Source organism: Larus michahellis, chromosome 4 (assembly GCF_964199755.1).
Source record: "Larus michahellis chromosome 4, bLarMic1.1, whole genome shotgun sequence".
In the NCBI taxonomy this organism is placed as follows: domain Eukaryota; kingdom Metazoa; phylum Chordata; class Aves; order Charadriiformes; family Laridae; genus Larus; species Larus michahellis.
The window spans coordinates 79,449,502-79,474,924 of NC_133899.1; the positions used below are offsets into that span (position 1 = coordinate 79,449,502).

Sequence of the window (25,423 nt, forward strand, 5' to 3'; positions counted from 1 at the left end):
GCCCATTCTATTTTTCTCACCATGTGTTACTTCTGTAACATTCAATTCTCAAAATTCTTCACCTTTTTTCATTCGTTTAGACACAGGTGCTGCAGCCGAAGAGGTGAGTATCTGTCATTCGGCAGAGCACAAGTCTAGGAATGTCACAGGCCTACGTGCAAGCGAAAAGTCATGCGGGAAAGGGAGCTGAGCTAATGAATGAGTTTTAATTATTGAAAGCTAGTTGAAAAAAATAGTTGAAAAACAATTGAAAAGATTTTGAAACCTGTGAGAGGGATGTGTAAACCTAAGGTCTTTGTCTTCTGGCAAGGCATGAATGAACCCTGGCAGTGAAGGCTGTTATCCTTGTGTATCGTGAAAACGTCTCGCAATGACATTGGGAAACTTAGATGGTGTTAAGAAAGGTTTCAACATTTGGATCAGTCAAGATGCTCTATTATTAGTTGATAGGGTTTTTTTGACAAATTTTAAATTGTGAATGATACTTTTTATAAAAAGAATGAAATGGAAATAATTCATCAAATTCCATAGGCAATTTCTGAAGAAGAAAATACCACCACCATCACCCCCAGAATGTTATTTTTGTTAGGTATTCAATTCTTCTTGGATGGTAGCTCTACGCTGTAGCAAAGGCTTAGTACGAATTCTGCTGTTTCCAGGTGAAAAATCAGTATGTACTTGTGCTGTGCTGTACACACGCTGAGTACAGTGCTTTCCCACTCGTCTGCAATTTTTTTTTAGCTAGATGAACATCATTCAGACTCATAGTGACCTCCAGCTTTCATAAATTCCCCTCAGATTTTTAGTTGATTACAGCTGGAATAGGGTTTCAGTAACAAGTGCTTAAGTCCATAAGCCTGTAAGTTCATAGGTGCCAAATGTGAGACTGCACTTGCCATTGCCTTAAGTGAGACTGCTCTTCAGTGTCAGATCACGACATTAGAAGAAACCTTGTTCTGAAAACTGTAAAACTACATCCTTGCTCACATACCTTAAGTCATTTTTCAAAATTGATAACTATGCAGGAGCACTCAGTAACTCAAAATCAGCACTACTTATATTCAGATGCTGGGAACTGGATTATAAGAATCTAACTTAGTGACCTTTTAACAAAAACCATAAAAAACAGGCTATATATTTTTAAGACTTCTTAAAACAATCATGAATACTTGATGGATTTGAATATCTAATTTGTAATCAAGAGCCTTCTGAGTCAGTGGCTGACATAAGGGTTATGAAATGCTTTTCTCTTATGTGCTAGACATACATTAAAAAGAAGATATGTTTCAGTGTTTGAGGTAGGTTAATTTTTTTAGTCACTACTCAATAGTCAGTAGGTTAAAATTTGAATGAAAAAATTCCATTGACACTTTTGCTTTTGAGCATTAAAAGCTAACAATAAACATTCATTCAATGTTTGAGGGTTTTCCCCCTCCTTTATTTTGCAGATAAAAGCTTCACAACCTGACCATCTCAATGTGAGGTCCTAAATTGCCATTTTGAGCCACAACAGCGGCATTTGCAAAAATATCACTTTTATCCCTTCAACAGTGGTGTGCACATATTTTTTCAGACTGGCTACCTTCCCATACAAACTGGTATTTAAAAGAAGTTACACAGCTTCCCAGTCCACACGGCAGTGTTGCTAGCACTAGTGTGAATTCTTGCAAGATTTGCCCTCATTTGTGGAACGGCTTCATTTTAAAGTCTAAGCAAACCAGAAAGCTAATTACTGTTATTTATTTTTACATTTGCTTTTATGGTGTAAAACAAACTTATAGAAATGTTGGGCTAAAGCCAGTACTATGACCTTGGAGTAATGCAGTGATGAATTGTACACACACACATATATATAAATGACAAAATTTCTTTTATTCTCCGTCTCCCTTTAGAAACATTTCTTCCTCGCACTACTTGCAGCACAGCCAATACAGCCCTCAACACACTGGGAGGGGAGCAGCATGTAATTCTAACTTTATTCTGCTTTTAATGTTTGCATTTCCAAAATCCATTTCCTAAATAGTCACTATAACAGCCCACTTTTCTGGTTGCTATTTTTGTGACCCTTAAAGTGCTGTGGACATTTCAGTTGCCAGTTCTGCTGGGACTCGGGTACCAGGTCACCAATGAGCCCTCCCCCGACCAGTGTCTCACGTCTCTCTCTTCGCGTTGATCTTGAGATATCTAGTCGAGATACAGCTCCACTGTGAGATACAGCTTTTAGAGATGATAAACACACCTTTGCTTACTTGTCGTGACTAACTGGGCTACAAGCTCCATTTGCCGTGCTTGCCCAATGTCTGTGCCCAGGTGCTGGCGGTGGGGGGCTGCAGGGCGAGGGCTGTGAGGAGAGACGGCTGTGAGGAGAGACAGCTGTGAGGAGAGACAGCCGGTTCCTCAACGGCCCCGCCATAGGGCACCACTGAGCCTGACAGCCAAACTGGTGGCACCTCTGGGAAAATGTTCTCCAGAAAGGGCAAAATGCTGCACAGGCAGCGAGGAATTAGGGGAAAAGTGTGAGGAACATCCCTGCTGGCAGCCAGGCCAGAGGGGTCGGAGGTGGAGGAGTCAGCAATGAAAGAGTGAAGCTGAGCCTGGGAAAATGGTGAGGATGGGGGATTTTAGTTTTTGTCTGTGTTTCTCACCATCTAATTCTATTGTACTTGGTGATAAATTTGACTAATTTTACCCAAGCCAAGTCCGTTGTGCCTGTGATGGTAGCTGGGAAGTGATCTCCCTGTATTTACCTCGACCTGTGAGCTTTTCCATCTTATTTTCTTCCCCGTCCTGTTGAGGAGGGGGAGGCAGAGAGCAGCTGGGTGGGCGGCTGGCAGACAGCCTGGGTCAACCCACCACACTATGCTACTTTCCGTCACTGACTATTGACTTCTGTCGTCTAAGATAGACTGAATTTTGTAGAAAGAATAACTCATACTCCACCTTTTTTGCCTTGATTGCTTACCTGAGAAGAAAGAAGGAAATTATTTTGAACTTTACTTGATAAACCTGGATTTATTTTCACAGAGAATTCCTTCCCTGATCTTGAAAGTGCAATACTCACTACATTAAGTAGTAAAGTTTTAGTCTAGTTTTAGGAAAATCTAAGTCATCTCCCCCAGATAGTTGAAGTAGATGTTAAATAGGTCTTATTAAAAAAAATTAAAATATTTTAATAGACAAAGTACAGAACACTGAGAAAACCATTATAATCTGTGGATTTTGTCTTTAAATTGTATTCAAGATTATTTTATCATGTCTTTCATAGCACAGTGCCTGATTATTTGTGAGCTGAGAATGTGCAGGCTTTCAGAAGTTTGTGAAATGTGTTTCTTACTCTCATATAAGCAGAGCCTCCTATTAAGCAAGCGTAGACTGACCTGAAGAATGCGCTAAAAGGTATCAGATCCCAGAAGTAGGGAAGAAATACGCCCACTTACTATTGTATACAATGCTTCATTTTCATTCTCCAGGACATCACTGAAAGCTGGGAATTTTTTCTATTTACAATTTTTCTCATTTTCTTCTACAGGAAGAAATAGTGCAGTAGCCAAAATATTTAAACACCATTGTTTTCAAAATATTAATCTGTGATCCTTTTGTAGCCTCTGTGTGGTATTGAAAAGGAATGGCAGGAAACAAACAAACAAACAAACAAAAGTTTTCATTTGTCAGCCAGAGTTCTGACTGTGCCCCTCTCACGCGTTTGTCTAGCCACTGAGTCACTGAGCTTATAGTATTGTGTAACTTTCATTTCTGTGGGGGCTTGTTATATTAGAAAAATTGTTCCAAAGAAAGCAACAATTATGACATAAGCACATCTGGCTCTTGCAAATTATTCTTTATTAAGCTTTCATTTAATTACATGTGCTGAAAGGTCTGCTTTTGATTACTGTAATTTTTTTTATTTGTCCATCTGAATGATAGTAATGTTGGAAATTACATACAAACCACCTGGCTTTTTTCTCACTAATAAGGCAAAGCTTATATAGATTTATGTGTAGAAGAGGGATTAGGATCTTCCCTGTTTATGGTAGAAGAATTATTGCTGATGCTAATTCAAGGTGAGGGTTTAAATTTGGTCACTGTAAGGAAATTACACCTATTTGTTTTTCTTCAGTAAACACTTTAGATTGGTAGAAATAGTTTATTTTAATATACAAGTCTTTTATTATGTTTCAGTTAAACTTTTTGAAAAGTTCCATGAACATGTTTTTGTATTTTCATCACTACTTACAGGAATTTTTAAGGTCTACATTCCTTATTGGCATTTATAGAAGTTATAACAATCACCGTACACTGAGATGGAGACATACTCTGTTCCCTGTTTTAACTCTCATTGCTAACTAAAGAAGATGTAGCTTTGCCTTTTGGTAGCAGATGATTCCAATGTCAGCTTCAGAAAAGGGCGTAATTTCTGGTTAAGAACAGAAAGACCTGAAGCATTGCTGTTTCTGACAGGGGTTTTTACCTCCTTTTCATAACCAGACTTATAGTTTTGCCAATTCAGTTTTTAGTGTTCAGGCCCAGTATAACCTTTTGCTCATTACCATGACCACCATTAGCCAGAAGGAAAAAGAAATCAGCTAAAAGTCAAATTAAGAAAAAAGAAAAAAAGATATTGGTGTGTGGGAGTTTTCCAGACTATTTTTTTTTTCCTTTTTGAAAATAACAAGAGAGGAAAAGCCACAAACAAGAAAGTGCTGAAAAAAAACGTGTAAGTCCTTTAAGAGAAGAAACGGCAGAGCGATAAAAATTATGTATGCTTACAACTTCTTTTTTTAGGAATTTTGCAGGAATACATTGTATATTTTCTTGTCTTCCAGCAACTGTATGCAGCTCAGCTGGCAAGCATGCAAGTTTCTCCTGGAGCCAAAATGCCATCTACTCCACAGCCACCAAATACGACAGGGGCACTCTCACCCACTGGGATGAAAAATGAGAAGAGAGGGACCAGCCCGGTAACTCAAGTTAAGGTATTGTTCAGTAAAGAAAAAAGTCGGTGTCTGAAAAGGGCAGTGAAATTAAATGGCCTATTTAATTATTTCACAGTTGGAAGTTGAACCACATGAAAGTTCTTCAATATTCAAATAAAATGTTCAGTTTTAGTGCTGTATTATCAGTATAGAGAAGGGAAGAGAAAGCATTCACTTCTTGCTTCCAAAAATAACAGGCGTCCCTCTTCCTACCACAGGCAGCACAACAGATTCATCACTAAAATGTGATATTTTCAAGATTTCAGTTTGTATTCTAGTAGTGTGCATAAATGGCATCCATTTCATCAATTGTTTCACATTGAACTTTTGAGTATCTCAAAATACAGTGCTAGCTTATATTATTAAGGCAAGAGAGAGACTGTAGATCTTCTAATTATTTTATAAATCTCTAGCTGTACTTGTTCTATGATTTTGGAAAAAGCCTCACATAAAAATAAGATCTAAGTCAGGACTCCGGGGAAAACATTATGTCACTGCAGATTGATTTGACTTTTGCTGATTTCACACAGCTGCTGACAACCGGGCTGCTCCTTGTTGGTTTTGCGCCACTGCTGAATGCTTGTGCCTGCTTATTCTCACTTGCTTGGAATCAGGCAGCTACAACATGGCATTTGCCAGCAGCTTGAAATGAACATCGTGCACCCCTTGAAATCAGTGGTGCAGCTAGTACCTTTGGGTGGAACTGGCTGGCTTTTATTGCTGTGTTCTCCTGTGGCTGTTCTGAATTTCAGGAGACTAAATATGCTGAGAAACAATTTACTTCAAACTGTAAAAAAACCACCAACATTCAGATGTTTTACCCATTTGAATGATAGCGCTATAAACGCAGAACTATTAAAATAGATCTAAAGAAGGCATATCGTGACTTTGTGGAGAGAGAGAGAGAATGCATCGTTTTGCTAGCTGCTAACACCTTACAGGCACACAGTCCTTAGTCTCAAACCAGCCTGGGAAGATTTGACTCACTTGAGGTGAGGGTTTCTTCTTTTTTTTTTTGTATTTTTTGACATGAGAGTAAAATATCATTCGTTTTTTCATTATCATCAATCATCATGGTAAAGTGTGGGTGAGTAGATATTTCTGCCCGGGCTGATAAATTTCCATGACACTTTTTTGCTAGGCTGAGAGTACTAATAAATAAAAACTACTCCATTATGGCCAGATCTAACATTTATTTAGCAAAGCGTTCACTTTACTTAACTGTAGATGTGTATTAGTCTAATATTTTACCTCTTGTAATCCACTGCCAGGCTTGAGAGCAGGCAGTGAAATTTACCACATATGCAGAGTTTGTTACGGTCAATACAGAAGCCACCAGAAGCAAAGCCCAACTGTTTCAGCAAAGTTGCTGTAGTATAGTGATACCTGACACCAGTGATTTATGGTATTGAGAATATACTACTGACTACTTTAATGTAAAAAAGTAATTTTGTAAGTGAGTGAGCCAAATGGACCTACACCAAACCAAACCTTTACTATATGAGTAAAATTTTCCCTGGTTAAATTCAAGCACATATCTCCTTGAACCAAGGCCAATACCATTCCAGCTTTGTGGCCAGATGAGTCCTATTACAGAATTGACCACATGCAAATTCTTGGGGGTTTCCCTACATAATTTAACTTGAATGGACTGAAATATATGTTAATAAAAAAGAAGGCTTTTTTGTTCTTATTTTTATTAAGCACACTATTACATTGAAAATATTAAAGATAAACTACAAGGGCTTCATGTGGACAAATACCAATGCCAATGGTAGATGAAGAGATTAATGAATCATTAATGATTCATTATGAATGAAGAAATTAATTATTAACTATAAAAGTGCTCTAATAAACTAGTACCTATATGCTTTCTTTGCGAATTGTTACCTTTAGAAGAACTGGAAGTTTTGATGGTCGTGCATTGCTTAACAAATCCTCTATACTTTCTGTTTTTAAACAGTTATTTGTATATACTACATGCATTATTTATAAAACTAATGGAATTCTTTTACAGGAGTCAGATCTTTCAAAAAGTAATGATAGGTTTTTTTTATGTCAGTGACCCAAATGTTTTCCAGCTTTTCGGTTGCCTCGCAGAAATGAGAATGCTGTCTATGAAGTACAAACAAACAGGTTCTGGCAGGGTTTAGAGTTTTTTTCACACGATCATATCAGTGCTAGGCAGAAAATTATTTAGAAATTGGACATGGTAGCATAGATTTGTATGTGTACATGCTCTCAGTAGCTAGTCTGGCAAACTTCATAGTCTGAAAGGGGCTCTGAACTCTCACAGAAATTTACTGAAGCCACTTTCTATTTGTGCAAGGAAACAGCTTGCATGTAAAGGTGGCCACAAAGCACAGGAATGGACTGTGTCCCTTATACCTTTGTGTTTCTGCTTTCACTTGGACTCTGAACAGGTGTGGACATTTGTGCGCATTGCAGGGTCAAGAAGAATAAAAATGTCATGCGGTTTTATGGAGACAGTTTAAAACGAGATATGATGGCATTATAAATACCTGTTTGTTACATTTTCCTGTTCAATGCATTGTGTATGATCAGATGTACTTTGCTAAATCACAGCTTGACAGTAAGGAGAATGGAAAAGATGAGATAATGTAGTATATTATTGTATTCTGACATATATTTCTAAGCTTTGAAGTGATCAGTGCAGTGTTTTAAAATACGGACAATATTCTCTTATATCCAGCATAATTCTGCTTTGGGCATATTTTAAATGAGAGATCTGTCTTACTGGGCTCTTTAATTACAGAAAATCACTGTTTCACAATTTTCCAAATGCTCTGTCTTGCTTCACATATTAAGCAAAAGGAACAAGCTCAAAGAATGGGAAGCAGGTTACATTGTGAATATCTACCCTGATCAAAGAAATTAATTGCTTCAATGAGTCGTCTTCCAAAAGTTAAGATATTTCTTAGATCAACTTATTCTCCTATAGCACTGAAACAAGATATGTGTCAGAGAGAATTTATTCCATAATTGTATATGAAAAATATGAAAAGACAGAAAAGTGCTGATTCTAGATTTACATATCCTTAAAAATATTCCTTGTCTTTATGCAAATAAACATACAGATACACTAAAGGATGAATGCAGCAAAAATAAATACAGAATACAGAAATAATTACAGACGTATCAAACAAGAAGCAGAATAGCACTTATGTGAAAAAAATTCTTGATTTTACGTCTGTCAAAAATATGACACATTTGAATAATACAATATTATGAAATATACAAAATTAAATAGTAGAAAATAAAATATATTTTAAAATGCATATAGTATGCATTCATTACAGTAGTAAGTCAAGGAATTTGAATCCAGTGAAATCTTTATCTTCTATTATGGGGCAACAGCATAGATTATTTTACTAAACAAAACATGCACTCAAAATAAGATGCATGGAATGCATAAGTTAGCAGCAGCATTAAATGTGGGCCAAAGAACTGTCAGTGTTTCCAAATGATTCTTTCACAGAAGTACTTCTGATTCCTTAGTTTCTAATACATTTAAAAATAAGCCACATAACTTATTTTTATAGTGCCAGGAACTTTTCCAATGGAACCAATGCAAAAGCATTACTGAGCTGCTGGAAATTTTAAATAATTCTTTGTAAATGCCCTAGGTTAATTTAGATCTCTGAAAACACATTAGGAAATTAAGCTGTAATGTGAGCTAATTCAAATTTTAATTTGGCAAAAAGAGCGATCCAGCCACATAGTTAATGTAAATAGAAGCATAACACAGAGAAATTAATGAGGTTTCCTTTCGTTGAATCTTAAAGGAGGCAGATAATTAGCTTCTTTTGTTATTATTGCTGGAGAATGTGGTATTGTCTTCGAGGTGTAAAGTAACTGCTGCTTGCAAAATGATGTGTTCATTTGTCTTTTCCTAATAACTATTTACATTAAACTCTTGTAGGATGAAGCAGCCCAGCCACTGAATCTTTCAGCCCGACCCAAAACAGCTGAACCTGTCAAATCCCCAACATCTCCAACACAGAGCCTCTTCCCAGCTAGTAAAAGCAGTCCAGTGACAGTGACAAACAAGAGTGGCATCCCCAGCCCGCTCGGTGGATCTCTGGGAAGAGGATCCTCTTTAGGTAACTAATTTGTCCTGAGGAAAGGAGAATACTGGCAAGTTTTCTCCATGAATTCTCAGCTTGAGCACACTTGTTTCTGAATTAAGTAGATATTTGGGCCTACATTTCTGTTTAAAATGGGGAAAAAAAAATGCAGGAAAGATTTTCAAAGAACTCTCGAATGCCAAGGTTTTACAAGGGTAACCAAAATGATGCAGCAGTGATATCTAGAAGAAATACAGCAAATAAATATATAATGTAAGAAACATACATGCATACAAATAGATACACATAAGCAAATAGAGATTTATATATAAAGCGTGTAAAAGAGGTTTGTATGAATATCTTCCCCAAAGACATCAATTGGGTATATACATGCAAAGTTAACTTTTGAATTTTGACCTCTGGATTAAACAAACAAAAAATTATCTTTGCATGCACATAGAGCCTGACTAGATAGTAGACATACACACATAATGGCTCATGTGATTAGTGTACATGCAATGCAACAGTGTAACATACCTTAAAATAAACAAGTTTTCCAGCACTTTGTTGAACCAGGGTCAGGGAACATTCAGTATCTCCATGGTTTACAGTAAACCAGAAGCCAGGCAAGAAGGTAACTCCAAATGTGGTTTTCAGCTATTCAGCCCAAATATATCGTTAGTTTTACACAGAACAGCATTCTAAAAGAAATCTAATCCTCTGCATTCTGGGTATACAGTTCATTTTACCAAGACCGTATGCTGAGTATTTTTTTTTTTTAACAAAGACAGAAAGGTTTCAGTCCAGCCAGTTTATTTTACTATGTGTTCTTTTTATTATTTGTTCATGGTTTTATTATTTGTTCACCCATCTATAAAGACTTTGTTAATTCATATGGTTGAAAATAGGGAATTTTGGACCTGCGTTCAAGATTAATTAATAAATAAAGCTTTTTAAGTGATGAAACAAAACTGATCTGAAAACTATGTCTGAAGACTACCTTAGCCAGTCAAGAAACAGAATCAAGAGCTGCAAAATGTAGATGATCAGCCCTAAAGTTCAAATAGTAAATTTTAACAGCAACTAAATACTTACTGCAGACCACTTATTCACAATCTGTAGCTCAAGTGTACTTGTAAAATATATAGAAACACTTGTGAATAATGAACAGATATGTTAAATACATACATTAAATATATAAAAATTATGATTTTTTTCCATTCTCGAAACACTTGGGAACATCATGATCTCTGAAAGATACTTTCTGCAGCTAGCTAGATATTCTGTCAATTTATTTCCAGCTAGAACTGCACTAACATTAGAATGTGGCATATCATTTAGAAGTCATAGGCCATTCCAGAGAAATGGCTGGAGAAGATACACCTAAGGTGTGAATATATTTCATGTAAAGTCATAAAAACTTAATTCCTCTCAATCCTTAAATATAAAATTCCTCTCAAACTTTAAATATAAAAGAAGCCAGGGAAACATTGTCAAAAATCACCAAGCAACGTAGGAGCTTTTGCTCCATTTTTACGATAAATTTAGGTGATTGGGAGTCTAAGTTTCATTAAAAGTCATGCAAATATGGTTCCCAACTTACCTAGGCTCCAGTTACTGAATCAGTTCAGGGCATTGGAAATTTTACCCAGCAAGAACAATGGTTGTTCTCCAATATGTTACTTTTAATTTGGAGAGGGGTGCTTCATTCAGACAGAAAACATCACAGTTCTATCTAAAACAGCACGGTTTGCATCTCTTCTCATCTAGACCACAGTATTAAATCAACTGTTTGGTTCCCAGGATAAAGCATGAGAAACCCTTAATCTTAACCTTTTTTATTTTAAAATAATTCAGGATCCTTCAAGGTTGAATTTGCTATATTTTATTCAGCTGAACTTCAATAAAGTCGAAAGAATATTAAAATTATCTTTGAAGGAGAATTCCAAGTCTTAGCCTGTTTGGCTTTGTTTGTTTTGGTTTTGGTTGTTGTTGCTTGGTTGTTGGTTGTGTTTTTTTTATAGTGGGCTGTTAGTAAGTACACAAATCTAACAAATTCAGAGCTTTTATAAAAGACATTTGCTTGTCAGGCAGGTGCACGGGTCATGCACAAACTTTGATTGCCCAGAATTTCCTAGCTAGAATGTATATAGCCAAATTATCCATGTGCAGTATTGACGATACTGCCATGCAGGAATACGTGGATCAAGTTAAAGCTTCATCACAGCAACACAATACAACCAGTCACCAAATAATTGCTGTCTTTTGGTCTCAAATCAGAAACTGTATCTGGCATACTCGTCTTTACCTCTAGTATGCACTTTAAGATGTGACAGAAATGTTTTGTGTGAGTCCGATGCATGCTTAAAAGTTTCTCTTTCTGTCCAGAGTGATAGAAAGAAAACCATTTTTTCTCTACTGATTTAGAGGTTTATACTCATGTTATGGTGTTAACAAGCTCTGTCTCCCAAAAGTAACTGCGTGCTCTTTCTGAAATTGAAAGCTAAATGTCTGGAGTGATGGTTCTCCCAATAAAGAAATTCTAAAAATTGACATAGACTTTCATGGCCAAGTAAGAGAGATTTCTTTCTCCACCTTTGTTCATTTTATTAATTATTATTAATTCTTCAAAGGCTTCCCACTTAAGCTTCTTAATTCTGTTGTCTTAGACACATATTTAACTTTGGGTCCATGGGTATGCTCAGATACCTCCATATCAGGCTATGCCAAGATTTCAGTGGCCATATCAGGCTATGCCAAGATTTCAGTGGTTGTGTTTATAACAGCAAAAGAAGTGGACGGGCTTATCAATCACTTCTATAGATTAATGCAGCTTTTGAACAGACAACAATTGCCACTCCTTCTCCTTTTCCTGATGTTAGTTGGGTACAGCTCTAACAGTACAGGAGCTGAGTGCTTAACCTGGATTCTAATTTGGATAAGTACCTAAATAAAGTGTGTTCTCTGTTTATAGATATCCTTTCCAGTCTTAATTCACCTGCCCTATTTGGGGACCAGGACACAGTAATGAAAGCCATTCAGGAGGCACGAAAAATGAGAGAGCAGATCCAAAGGGAGCAGCAGCAGCAACAGCAGCCACATGGTGTTGATGGAAAATTGCCCTCCATGAATAACATGGGTCTAAACAACTGCAGGAATGAAAAGGTAATGTCTCCCATTGCCAAACAGTCTGTCATTCACTCTTTTTTTCCCTGTGAATAGCTTCTTATTTTTATATAAAATTTCTTTTTAGAGCTTTTAGCCATCTCTGATTTCATGTTAAACACACCTTGTCACTTCACAGTGCTGTGCTACTAACTCCTCTACGTTTACGTGACAGCATTGAAAAAAACAGTCCTGTGCACTCATGTGATTAAGCTGCAAGCATTCGTATAACAATGTGGAAAGTGAATTGGTTCAAGCTACTGTTGTTTGTGGTCACTAGATTTTAAATCGTGCATTTGAGAATGACTGGATTGATAAATATGGCAAAAAAGCCAGTTATGTACTAGCATGGTCAAGATTATAATGCTATTGAATGTATCTGAGTGTACTTGAATCTGTGACTCAGATACAACCAAGTATTTAGGCTCAAAACAGTGCTTTTGGCGCTTATTTTTCAATGGGAAAATAGACATCAAATTTCTTTGTTGAATCTTGGCTGTAGTTTCCAAGCACTAAAATGAAATGGGGCATTACAATAAAACAGTGAATGGGAGACAGCGGGGAGAGAATGTGTCCAGCACTGGACTGAGCAGGACATCAGCCGGTTTACAAAATAGCAAGCTGGGATCATATCCAAAAGGTAAGGAACAGTTTCTATCACACACACTGTAAGGACTGCTCACAGGACAAAGAAGTCTCTTGGAAAATTCTTTATATCTGTGTTGTCCTGCTCTGTGGCCTGTCCAAGGTCTACAAGATCTGCCCCAGAAGCAGGTCTCTCTGTGTGTAACAGAGCTCCTGAACACTGAATCAGGTAATTGGTGGAGCTATAAGGCAGCCCTTTGGATGAAGAATGTTTCTCTGTTAGCCTCCCTAGAGGTGGCTTATGCTGCAAAAAATACAGCACACAAGTCATTTTTCACCACTGACACAAAACCTGTTATATCCCACAATGCTTATTCCAGTTAACTAGAAAGGGAGAATATTATCCCAGTAATAACTATGGCATCGGCAATTAGGAACAGCTATGATGCACTTTAGTAATGAAAGAAAAGAAAACTGACACATTCGTTAACCTATAAAGCAACTAGTGTTTCAGACTATTTGCTGAAAAAAATAAATAAATTGGAAAACAGGTAGCTTTCAATGCCTATAATTCATTAATAAAAATTCTGTGATATATCTGTATATATTAGAGGGTAGGTTCTTTGTATTTTGGGAGAGAGAGGGAAGATTATATTATACTTAAAGACTAACAGGAATTTTTAGTCCAGGTTGAGTATAAGACTCAGCAGAATACTAACTATATCTTAAACCGTGAATTTGATGTTATTGTGATCTTAACGCACAAGGAAATACTCGGTGAGTAAATAGATTGTAGCAAGGCATGGAAAGGCAAAGAAATGCTGTAAACAGACCCATCAAACATCGATACATACCTTTTAATCTACCTTTTATATTTTTGCTTGATAGGTTCTTCACAGTACTAAAAACAAGAGAAAGGCTCAGCGTCTATTAAAAAGATTTGTTAAACTGTTACCACACAGGATTAACAATGCTTTTCCATGTCAAATTCAGAGGCTAATAAATATTTATTTATGCTAGCGTTAGTTTAAATGTAAGCATTGAAAAACTCATTTAATCCAGATTGATACTATGAAAAAATATAGAAATTAATAACTGATCAAGCAGGCCACATTCAGACAACACTCTAATTGTAAAGTCAATTTTGTCTTAACTAAGAGGCAGGGTACTAAAGCCCAAGTTATAAAAATAAAAGAAATTCACACCTATGGTCAGTATAAATCAGAGTTTATAAAATTATGTTTATTTTAAAATATTTTGTATGAGTTTCAGTGGCTTGACATTTAAAAATATCTAATACACTATAAGGGCTATTAAAAGAATTCTTAACATTTGATTTGACTTTGACAAGTAAGTATAAAAATGGCATCCTCTTACTTATCAGGTCTGCTCCCTGAGTATTTTCAGTACCATGTTTACGTCTTGTATTCGATATAACAAGTTTCTATTTTGTCTTTCACCTTTTAAAGCAGAGACAGTAAATATTTCAGTGAATAATCTGAAATTTCTTTTTTTGTGCTGGTTACCAGCAATACACAGATTGATGTACAGCTTCCAGATTGAGCTTATACATCAGGCAGGCAGAGGAAGAAAGATTTGTTTTACTTGCAAATATAGCAGAGTCAATTGGAACTCTTTAACAAATACAAACAACATCATTCTCAAATGCCATCTTTTATGGGGAGACTTTTCATGGTTGCACTTGTAACTTTTAAAACCTAAGACTAAAACAGCAGCAAGGAAATCTGTTGTTAAGTCTCTCAGTGCCTTTATATAATCCTGCTGGGTTTATTTATTGTAGCGTGTACTATGGAGTGAACTATTAAGGCAGGAAAAAGTACTCTGGTTTTAACTTTGGTATGCTATCGGTTATATTTGCTCTGTAGATGCAAGAAGAGACAGGGTTTACAAAAGAATAGGACATAAATCAGTCGTTTAAAATGATGATATATCCCCCTTCTCTATCCTAAAGAAAAGAATTAAGTCAGTCATGAATACTAAGGGAATGTATTTATATTTTATAGCAAGTATAAAATACATTAAAACCAGAAGCATCCTTTGCACAAACAGAATTCTAGAATACTCTTCTTTCCCCCCTTACCCTCTGCCTTTCATTTTTTACATTATGATATATTTCTTTTACTCTAAAAATGATGGCAGGATGATCAAAATGCGGGGGGGAGGAATGATAGATCACTTCAATTAGAAAAACATAATTCTGAAATAATTGTATGCCAAGAAGATTGTGTATAGTTTCTGTCATAATCCCGGTGAAGCTTTGATAACTTCAAATTAATTGCAACTTAGTTGCAATTTTGGATTGGTTTCTTTTGAAGAATCAGGACCCTATGTTTTCAGGACCAAATTTTCAGAAATTGGCTTCAGGTAATTAGACTTGTATAAATGAGTAGCTAGAAGCTGGCACCAGAAAAAGATGACAAATTAATTGCCTGCAGCTGGTTTAAAAAAAAGCTATTGAGTTCTGGTCAGTTACTGGTCTTCAAGTTCAGATAGCTGGTAATAGTTTGTTGTGCAAATGATTGCGCTTACAAAATTATGTACATAGCTTCAAAGCCTGGGCTTAGGCCTCTTTGAAAATGTGTCATTTAAATCTCAGAAAGCTTTGTATTTGGTTAGAGACACAGAATTGAAAATTGCCTCTGTTCATATTCTGCTGTTCAAAAAAATCTCCTACAAAGCTTTAAAAGTGCTCATAGAGATTCACTCATCAGAAAGACCAAAACAAAAGCTTGCAGCACTCTGGCACGGTCAAACTTTGTCATTTGCTAAAGCAGTAAGGTTAGGCTGTACTTTTGAGATGACACCATTCTATGGACATCTACAGTTACAGAGTCATTTGTGGTTGTGTAATGTTGTTGGTTAGGGTAGGCAGGTAAACATCGTGCAGCAGCTCGCTCACTCCCCTCCAGTGAGATGGGGAAGAGCATCAGAGGGGTAAAAGTGAGAAAACTCATGGATTGAGATAGTTCAGTAAGTACAGCAAAAGCTGTGTGCGCAAGCAAAGCAACATACAGAATTCATTTCGCTACTCCCCATCAGCAGGTGGGTGTTCAGCCATTCCAGGGAAAGCAGGGCTTCAGCATGTGTAACAGTTCCTTGGGAAGACAAATGCCAAAACTCCAAATATTTCCCTTTCCTCCTCCTTCCCCCAGCTTTTATTGATGAGCAGGATGTTATATGGTGTGGAATATCCCTGTGGTCGGTTTGGGTCATCTGGCCTGGCTGTGCCTCCTCTTGTGCACCCCCAGCCTACTTGCTGGTGGGCCACCATAAGAAACAGAAAAGGCCTTGATGCTGTAGAAGCACTGTTCAGCAATAGCTGAAACATGCCTGCGTTATCAGTGTGGTTTTGGTCACAAATCCAAAACAGAGCCCCATGTGAACTAAAATTAACTTTACCTGAGACAAAACCAGTCCAATGCACACAAGGCAAAACGTCATCATAGCAGAGTTGACTTTTTCTACTCCACCTGGGGCTGCTCAGGTGTAGTCTGGCTGAGGAAAGGGAAGAAGTGACTGTGGCAGTGGTTTCACAGAGTAAACAGAAACACGGGAGAAGGGGAGAGAATTAGGAAAACTCAGAAAATAGGCTACAGATTTCTTTCCATGTGATATAAGTAAAAGTATAATAATACAAAAATTGGCTTTGTTTAGACGATATGACTTTTTTTCTCCAGTCAAGCCGTGTTTACCTTAAACAAAAAAGAGTACTTAAACAAAATTTGCATTGCTAGAGCTACTTGTATTTATTTTAGTATTTCAGACTAGCACGATTGCCTAGAAGATTTTCTTTGATTTAAGGCTTTAAATGAACCTGAAAATGCTATATAATTCATAAGATAACTGACATTATTTTTAAAAAGGACCAGATCCTATCTTTTATGTGCATAAAGCATGAAAACACTGACAAAAACACTTCAGAAAATCTTTGTAGAAAAAATATAGGCAGAAATGTGTTAATTTCGTTGGTGATAACTATATGAAGTCAAGATAGAACATATACCCAATTAATAATCACAACATATTTGCTAGACCCAAGGATATACCCCCACTTCCCCATTTACTTACCCATGAAGCATATTCACTGAGATTTGAGAGGACGCAGAATTTAATATAACATTTTTATGTTTATATTCCATTCCCACTCTTTTGTAGATTTTCAGGCAACTGTGTTTTTGCAGTAGGAAACCAGAATTAGACCCCAAAATAAGTGACATGAGTCATCCCCTACTTCCTGGGAATTATGGTACTTTAGCACCTCTTATAATGAGTCTTTTATTCCTTTCTTATTTCTAAATCAAAGTTGTACAAGTTGAATCCCCATCATTTATCCTAATATAGACCACAGTTTGTATGCCAAATGTGTACATTCTTAAAAACTTATATTATTTACCCTTGGACATGTTACAGTCTATTGATCAAATCTGTATTTAGGCACTTGGATTTGACTTGATAAGCCATAACGACCCCTTTGGAGGTGTTACGGTCTGCTGTATTTAGGGACTGTTAAATATGTGGATTATTGACACAATAGAGTGTAACAACTCCTCTGGAGCTGTTACGCTTCATCATTTATATGGAGCTACTGCACATGCGTACAAACTTTGCCTGATAAAAACACTTCGGGAAGTCTTTGTAGGAAAAGTTACTAGTCATGCATAATCTCCTTTTGACTGCCTACAGCCCTGCAATGACTCCATCATTGTATTGCTTTTTTCTAAATGCAAGCAGTACTGGATTATGTTGCCAGCAGTTTTTTACCAGCTTTTTTCTCCCCATACATTCAGTATTATAGATGGAACAACTGTAGAGGCAGGAGTCACACTGTCTTTCCTGCAAGTGCAGGGTATTTCTCAGACAATCAGCAAGAGAAGCACCTTGTTATTAGCATCCTCGTTACTAGCATCCTTGATATTAGCCATTTCTGAACTCAGTTTAAAAAAACCCCAAACCACATAGTTAAGAAAATACTTACCAGTGCATCCTGCATTCAATTATCTTTTCTCCTTTTACCGAAAGTAGTCATGACCCCCCTTAAATTGAGAACATGAATAGATTGGTCATAAGGGCCTTGTGGATTTTTATAAATCTTTATGAATAAGTGGTTTAGATTTGCAGGGACTGATTTATTCTCATTTGCTTTTACCTTTAAAGAAAAACTTATATTTTCTTTTTTCCTTTAGTTTCTTATGGAAGAATATTTTTAACTAGTAAATGAGAGGTCAATGCTTGCATTGCTGTCTGCTGGGAGACATAACAGAAACTATAAGCATTTTCAATTGGATCCTTATTTCTGTTGGTTAAATCTTAGTTCTACTTTTAATTAAAGGGCAAATACCTCATAATGAGGCCAAAAAATGGATAGCAATATCGACAGCAAATGACTAGTTTTACAAAGCTGTTACTTTTATTATGGTATTGTCTTAATAATCATTGTACCAAGTTCCGTTCTCACTGCAACTTAAGGAAGCTCCCGCCCTATATAGCTTACACTTAGGTATAATTTAATTTAAGTTTAAATATATATATAGATTCTATAATAGAAAATCTGTAACTGTATAGAGAGAAAAAAAGACACTGATTTACTTAAGGAACTGTTAGTGTGGTCTCACTTTCTTGCAAGAATATAGGCAATTTATTCAACGCAGTGGGAGTGTATTCCATCTGTCTAATGAAGAATCTGATTTCCACAAAGAGACACTGCAACTGGGAAAGTGTTTTTCCTGAATACGTCATTCTGCTCAGTCGACAAACCTTTCCCTGGGGAGTTTCTGAGACGCAGAAGGACACGTTGCATAGAGACAACCTCTTTACAGTTCCATCATTTTATAACAGAAAAATGACTTGTCTAAGTTAAATACTCCAGAATAGGGAAAAGTTTCTAATACAAATCCCAGCAGTCCTCATAATTCTTACAAAACAAATGTCCTTTATACTTTATTGTGAACTTGGCCAATTTAGTAATCTGCTTGTGGCTGTACCTAATATATGTAAGCAATGATTTTTTTATATTGAGTGTTCAGAGTTAACTTCCTAAATCCATATTTGGGCACCAGCATTTTATTCTAAAAAACCTCTATTATAAAAATATAAAAAATATTGTGTTCCAAAATTGAAACTGCAATAATTTTTCCTTTTTAGGCTTAGGGCTTATCCTAGCTACATGAAAAATATGCCTTCGTTTTATACAACTGTAATATTTCCCTGATAATTTTGAAAGAAAAATAGTGACTCAAGTCAAAATTTTCTAAAGTAACTGCAATGCAGGAGCCTAAGTCTCACTGAACTACCTCTGTAAATTTTACCCCAAGGCAGACAAGCAGATTTGTGACTGCGTATACAGTAGCAGTCTATTTTCAGTGAAATTCAGCAGTTTTGTATCCTTCTCCAGCACTTTTTACGATAATTTGGACAATTCAGAATTTCAGCTGATGTAATACTGCCCCCTTTTATTAGAACTGGAAAACATGCTGGACTTCAAACATTTAGTTTTGTAGCTAGAGAAATTCTGTTTATTTGTGCTGTCGCTTCCAATATTTGAAATTGCATGACAGGATAAGATAAAACATGAAATCAATGTAAGCTTCTAACAATGAATGGGGGAAAAAAATAATGATTCTAAGCACCATTTTTGCAGGGTGTATTGTCTGTGTTATGACTGGACTTCCTAGGCAGCGTATCATGCCAGGGAATTCCCTGCTATTTTTTCAAGAAGTTCAAGGTGTTGATGATTTTTGCTTTTGTATGAATTTCATTGTCATACGTGCTTGCATTGATTTTCTAAATCAGTGTATTTATAGGATAACAGTAGGGCACAGGGAGCATTGTCTTTTTTTGGTTTTTTTCTTTTTTCTTTCTATTGTGAGGTCTGATCAGGAATTAGATGCATCTTTGAATAGCTGAAAGATTTTAATATATCTCAGACACAGAGAAGTGTTGCAGTTAGTTTATCTTTACAACTAGAACTTTAAAATGTAATTTGAAATTAAATTCAAAGCAGAGAATCTTGGAAAAAAAGATTAATCCCTGGGTCCACAACCATATCTTTTAAAGAGAAATGTCTCCATTATAGACAAACAAGGAAAAAAAGTATCTGGCTCTCAATATAAACCTGAAGCCTGTACCATATCACTAGCTTTTATAGATAGCACAGGAAATAAAATGAGGCTTAGAAATTGTACCCATACTTAAAGAAATGTTTTATCTGATCTCTGTGTATTTAGTGAGGAAGGTGATGGAAGTTGTAACTGCACATACACAGAGGGGTCAAATACAGCCATAACACTGGTACTCAGGTTATAAGAGTTATGGGAGGAAAATACCATTGCTAACACTAGCCTCTGTAGAAGAACATAGCTCCATTATCAAGGCCAGGTTTCTAATGGGAACCAGGTGCAGGAGGCTGTGGGTAGGAAATCTTGTCAAGTCTGTTCCTCAAACTCAAGAGATAGAAATATTAAAGCTGCTCATGAAACGTTAACTTTCTGTCTGTATGTAACATATGATTCAGCCTTTAATTGATCACATGCTATTGCTCAAATACTACTATTTACACCTAAATATTTCTACTCATGCCTACCAATATACCTACTAATATTTTTTTTCAGATTTACTTTGTATGCTATGTGTAGAAAGACATAAAAATAATGTATTTGAAATTTACACATTAAAAATACATGTTCAGTGAAACTGTGGAACTGACAGTGAAAAGACAAAAAGAAACAGTGCAAAATCTCTGGCATATGTAGGTCATCTAAATTTACAGATAAGTTAGCTTTGGTGCCAGCTTACTATGGATCCAGTTTTGCACCTATGGAAGAATTTGCTGTGCAGACCTTTGTTTTTAAGCATTTTGCTCACATGCCTTACTTTCCAAAATTGTCTTCATAAAGATGGTAGTTTGTGCATTTCTGAACCAATATATTAGATGTGAAGTTAAATGCTTAGTCCCTCAAATTACGTAGAGGCTGTTTAAAACAAAATCTAAATTATTTGTCTATTGATTAAATTATCAAAATCAATTAATTAAGTGAAAAATATGCAATCTTTGCAATGTATAAATCATGGAAACTTTATTGGACCATAAATTTAAAAAAAGTCTGATTAGTCCGATAATGATGCACATATGTAAGAAATTAGAAGAAAATGCACCTAAACATAATGAACCTATATGAAACATTATTTGAATAACTATATACACATATATATACAATCGTGTATGTGTATACACACACACACACACTGTATAGTGAAGAAACTTCCCATATTAGGTGAAGTTTTAAAGTTTTTCATGCTTCCAGTTCAGTCACAAAAGCACTTGGCCAGAAAATACTATTTTAAGGAAAGAAACCAGCACACTCTTTTGGTATTAATAGCTATTTTTGTATTTGAATATTGGCTATTAGAGTTTTTGCCACTACCTATGCTTAATAGTATGCTTGTATGGTCGCTGAACACAACTATGTTTTTTTATTTCTGTTGTCAGGGCTACTTGAAGGGGTTGCCTAGCTGCAGGTTTTAGACCTCATGATGATGATAATAATAATAATAAAAAGGGGATTTGGCCCCTTTCTTCTATTGCCTTTCCAGCTCAAGAAAAAATGCCAAATACACCGCTTTTTCACTTGCATGGGGTATTTCCTGTGAAAAGGATAAAAGCTTTGCCCTATTTTGGTCTTCTCCCTTAAATCTTGGAGCAACAAAAAATCCCAAAGGAACAGAATTAGGTTAAAATGGGTCCCGAGGGTGAATGTTGAAAAATTTGCACAAACCAACAAGGATAATTTTTCCCAAAGGACGATGTTCTGCCGTAAAGGAAAGTGTCTTTGTGATGACTGTAACAGCATAATGATTGTATCTTCTTATGTACAATACATTTCCTAAGCTGCTCAGGAGACTTTGCACATATATACTCAAATGTATTCCATGTTTTTGTTACGCTTCTCCACAAAACAATAAAGATAGGTTAAAAATTATTGTTCGACTGTAAATTTGCTAGGACAGGAATATATTCATTGATTTAAATTGCAGGTCAGAATGGCAGCTGCACAATCCTATCATATCACTTCTTCAATTGTCCTGAGAACTAAAGAATACATTTGCATATTATTTCACACTTAGATACAAGCAGAGACATCCACAAAAGTTACTGCCATTTATTTCCAAGCTCTGTGTATTCCTCTAAGTAAATTCACAACACAAAGTGCGTTGCCAATATAACTCTCTTAACTGCAGTAGATTAAGTACAGCAAGGATAAATTTGGATTACTTTCTCTGATACATCATTACTTTCTAAAATTAAAAATGTCTCCTGTTTCTCAGGTATCATTAGGCTACATCAATAGGTATGATAAATCAAAATACACTCCCTGTTGTTAAAGGATATTTACTTATCTGCCTGTTTGTGGGATTATATGCTTCTTTGTGCTAGCTTAACTGTTTTGCTTCAAACAAAAGAATAAGCATGTTAGCAGGTAAAATTGTCTTCTTTTGTCTCATGAAAAGACTTGAAAAAATAATGCAAAAATGGTATTTGCAATTGTTTGTTTGAAATCTGATTAATGGAGTTTGACCATGCTTATTCATTCCTTTATTTTCTTTTTGCAAATATTCATGCAAATGTATTTTTACTTCTATGGGTGTATTTGCATATGAACTTGGACATTTGTGCACAATTGGGCATTTGCTGTTTATGCCCAAATTGCTCACCCCCTATTCATAAAAAACAGAGGCTTTGATGCAGCACCCACTTCAGACTCCACACTGACCAAACGAGGAACGCAGTATCAGGGAGCTCTTCCAGCCCCTGCTACAGTGTCAATGCTAATTATAGATCTTTACAGCAACTCTGTGAACTCTGCAGCAATTTAATCCAGGGGTCCTGCAGGCCTTGCTGCACTATGCCTTACCACTGCCATCTTTTTCCTGCCAATGGTATGCCAGAAGCAGGTTCCTCAGTTTTTGTGTGGTGTTGAAGCTAATGGATGCAGGATTTGACAGGTAGAAGTAAAGGGTTTCCACTACCTGGGAGGTCTTTCAGCTGAGAGAATTCCTAATTGTTTTTTTCAGGTAGTTTAATGTTGCAATACTTACTGAGTCAGGCATTGAAAACAATGTAATTTGTCTTAGGTGACCAACTACAGCATAAATCACAAGCAGCAAACTATTGAGCATTTAAGTGCATAGTTCATGCATAACTCAAAAGTTAGATTGTTAGAACACTTACAAGTTACTAATACATGTATAGAAACTGCTGATCCTCCAGGGGTAGATCGAAAAGGTAAGAAAGACTATATTTGTTGGATAAATTGTTCAGTGCACATAGCTTGTCCATCTGTAGTCACATAATACTAATTCCATAAACAGGTCTATCTCAATTGGAAATGTGTAACAGGGTAATAAATGATATTCAACATCAGATTACTTGTACTAAAATCATGTTCAGGTCATAGTAAGCTGTTATAACACTACTTAAAACCTAAAGTATGCCTAACCCACAAGCTGAAATTGCCCAGCTTACATCCTGAAAATCTACAGACAACGTTAATTTCCCAGTATTTCACTTTTATGCCTGTGGCCTCTAACATGTTGCAAATGCTTCTGTAAGAAAGGCTGGAAAAACATATCAAATTTCTGTTCTCTTCCACTTGCTGACATTCATTAACTGAGGGAGAACACTGAGACAAGGTTTTGGAAAGATCTCCTCTTCACCTCCACCCGTTCCAAAGCAATTTATTAAACAGCCAGTAAGAGAAGTGGACACTTGCGGTTTAATGTCAGACCTGTGCTGATCAGTAGCTGGGTGCATGCTTTCACTGTTATTTTGCCAAAGGCTTCTTGAGATAGCAGGCAATGGATGCATTCTTATCTCACTGCCATTTTCTTCGCATCCCTGAGTTAAATTGCCAAGTGATAATTTCATTATATAGCTCCTATTCAGATGAACTATCTCTTTATATACATGCAGGTTCTTGCTTGGTGCATCCTACTTTTACGTGCTTGTTCCCTTCCTTTTTTAAAGCACAGGAACACTCTGTTATATTTTGATACCAGTATGAATAGAAGCCATCACTGGGAGGGTGTGCATTAGAACTGTACTCAAAGTGAGTCACTGACACGTCATGTACTGTAAAACTTCTTGGTCTGTCAAGGGTTCATCAGGTTGCCAAAACTTATTCAGTTGCCAGCTCCTTGCCAGAGCTCCGTTCCTTGCCTGATGCCACTCAAGCTCTTTGAACAGTCATGAATAAGATTAGGTTGTCTGGCGGCACTCTTCCTCCCAAGGGATTCCCGTTTATCAAGGGATTACCTGCGTGACCTTTGCACAACTCCTGTGTTTTATTCTTCAAGATCAGACTGCAGATCACACTGCATCATAACAAATGTCTTATTGAAGTGTGTGTCAAATCTTTGTTTCCTTTCAGAAATAGCCCAAAACTTATAAATACAAGTTATTTTCCTGCAAAGTTTTGCTTCCACCCTCTTTCACCCAAGGTTTATTTTTTTCTCTTTCTTTGCAGGGAATGGGCTGAGTTAATATTCAGTTATAGACTGACAATATATAGATTAGAATACCTATCAGTCCTCTGCACTAAACAGCATGCTCTGCTATGTAGGATTTCCATTTCATTCAGTGCAAAAGCCATCCATAGTTTATCAGTATATACTACTACCATGAACAGGCAAAGGCAATGAACTGCAATATGGGAAATTTATAGAGAATGTGAGAATTATCCTATAAGGGAAGGAGATGAAGTATACTATTGGCTTGGTTTGTCGAGTGACTTGCCTTTATCTCCATCCATGCCATGTTTCTGTAGCTATCTGGGAATCTGTATTATGAGAACATAAAGGATCCGGTTAAAAGGGGAAAAAGCACCCAATATCCTGTTCATGACCCCGTTTAAATTCTCCTAATGTAAAGCATTTGCCATGTTGAGGATGGCTTTCAGCACATGTGCCTCTCTGAATCAGGACCCACATTACTTATTCATCCCTCAACTGTTCTGACACTCCACTCCTGTGGTATTAGGAATGCTCCTGATGTGGTGCAGACTATGGTTTAGGTAGTGGAAGTCTCTATCATGTTCTTATCATGAGAGAGAGGGAAATTTTCCTGCAGTGTTTGCAATGATATGCTAGCTCAGGTCTCCTTTCCTTTTGTCCCTGCTGCTGCTCTTCCCTGCTGCTTATCCTCACTGTGCTTTTGCTGGGACTCTTGTAAAGTCTCCTGAAAACAACATCCTCATATTGCTGTTGTGTGTCACATCCTAATTAATTAATAGAATAGTAGTACACAAATTTCACAGTAGAATTCCCACTGACATCTTACATGGTGAAAAGTGAATATTATTTCACATACTTTTGCGTTCTTGCTGCTAAATTTGCCTTGGATTTCAGTTCACAACTAAGTTAAACACTGAACATTTTCCATAACCAAAACACACGATTTATCACATTTTTGATTCCTTGGAGGTAGAAAAGGAATGGAGATAAAATTGAAAACTGCATTATAAGTTAATCAGCCACGTTATTTTTTCTTTAATATTTCTATTTTATTAGTGATGAAAGAACTCATTTAGGATCAGACCC

The 25,423-nt window shown here is 36.4% G+C and overlaps 1 protein-coding gene across 18 annotated transcripts in view; it reads left to right on the forward strand.

The window, feature by feature from the left end:
• SOX6 (SRY-box transcription factor 6) overlaps window positions 1-25,423 on the forward strand; it is a 382,490-nt gene that overhangs the window by 308,252 nt on the left and 48,815 nt on the right. For all 18 annotated transcript variants that reach the window (XM_074585859.1, XM_074585865.1, XM_074585856.1 and 15 more), the window contains 3 exons: window positions 4,824-4,973; window positions 8,917-9,097; window positions 12,036-12,226. In XM_074585859.1, the coding sequence (XP_074441960.1) occupies window positions 4,824-4,973; window positions 8,917-9,097; window positions 12,036-12,226 (522 nt within the window). The remainder of the gene's footprint in view (window positions 1-4,823; window positions 4,974-8,916; window positions 9,098-12,035; window positions 12,227-25,423) is intronic.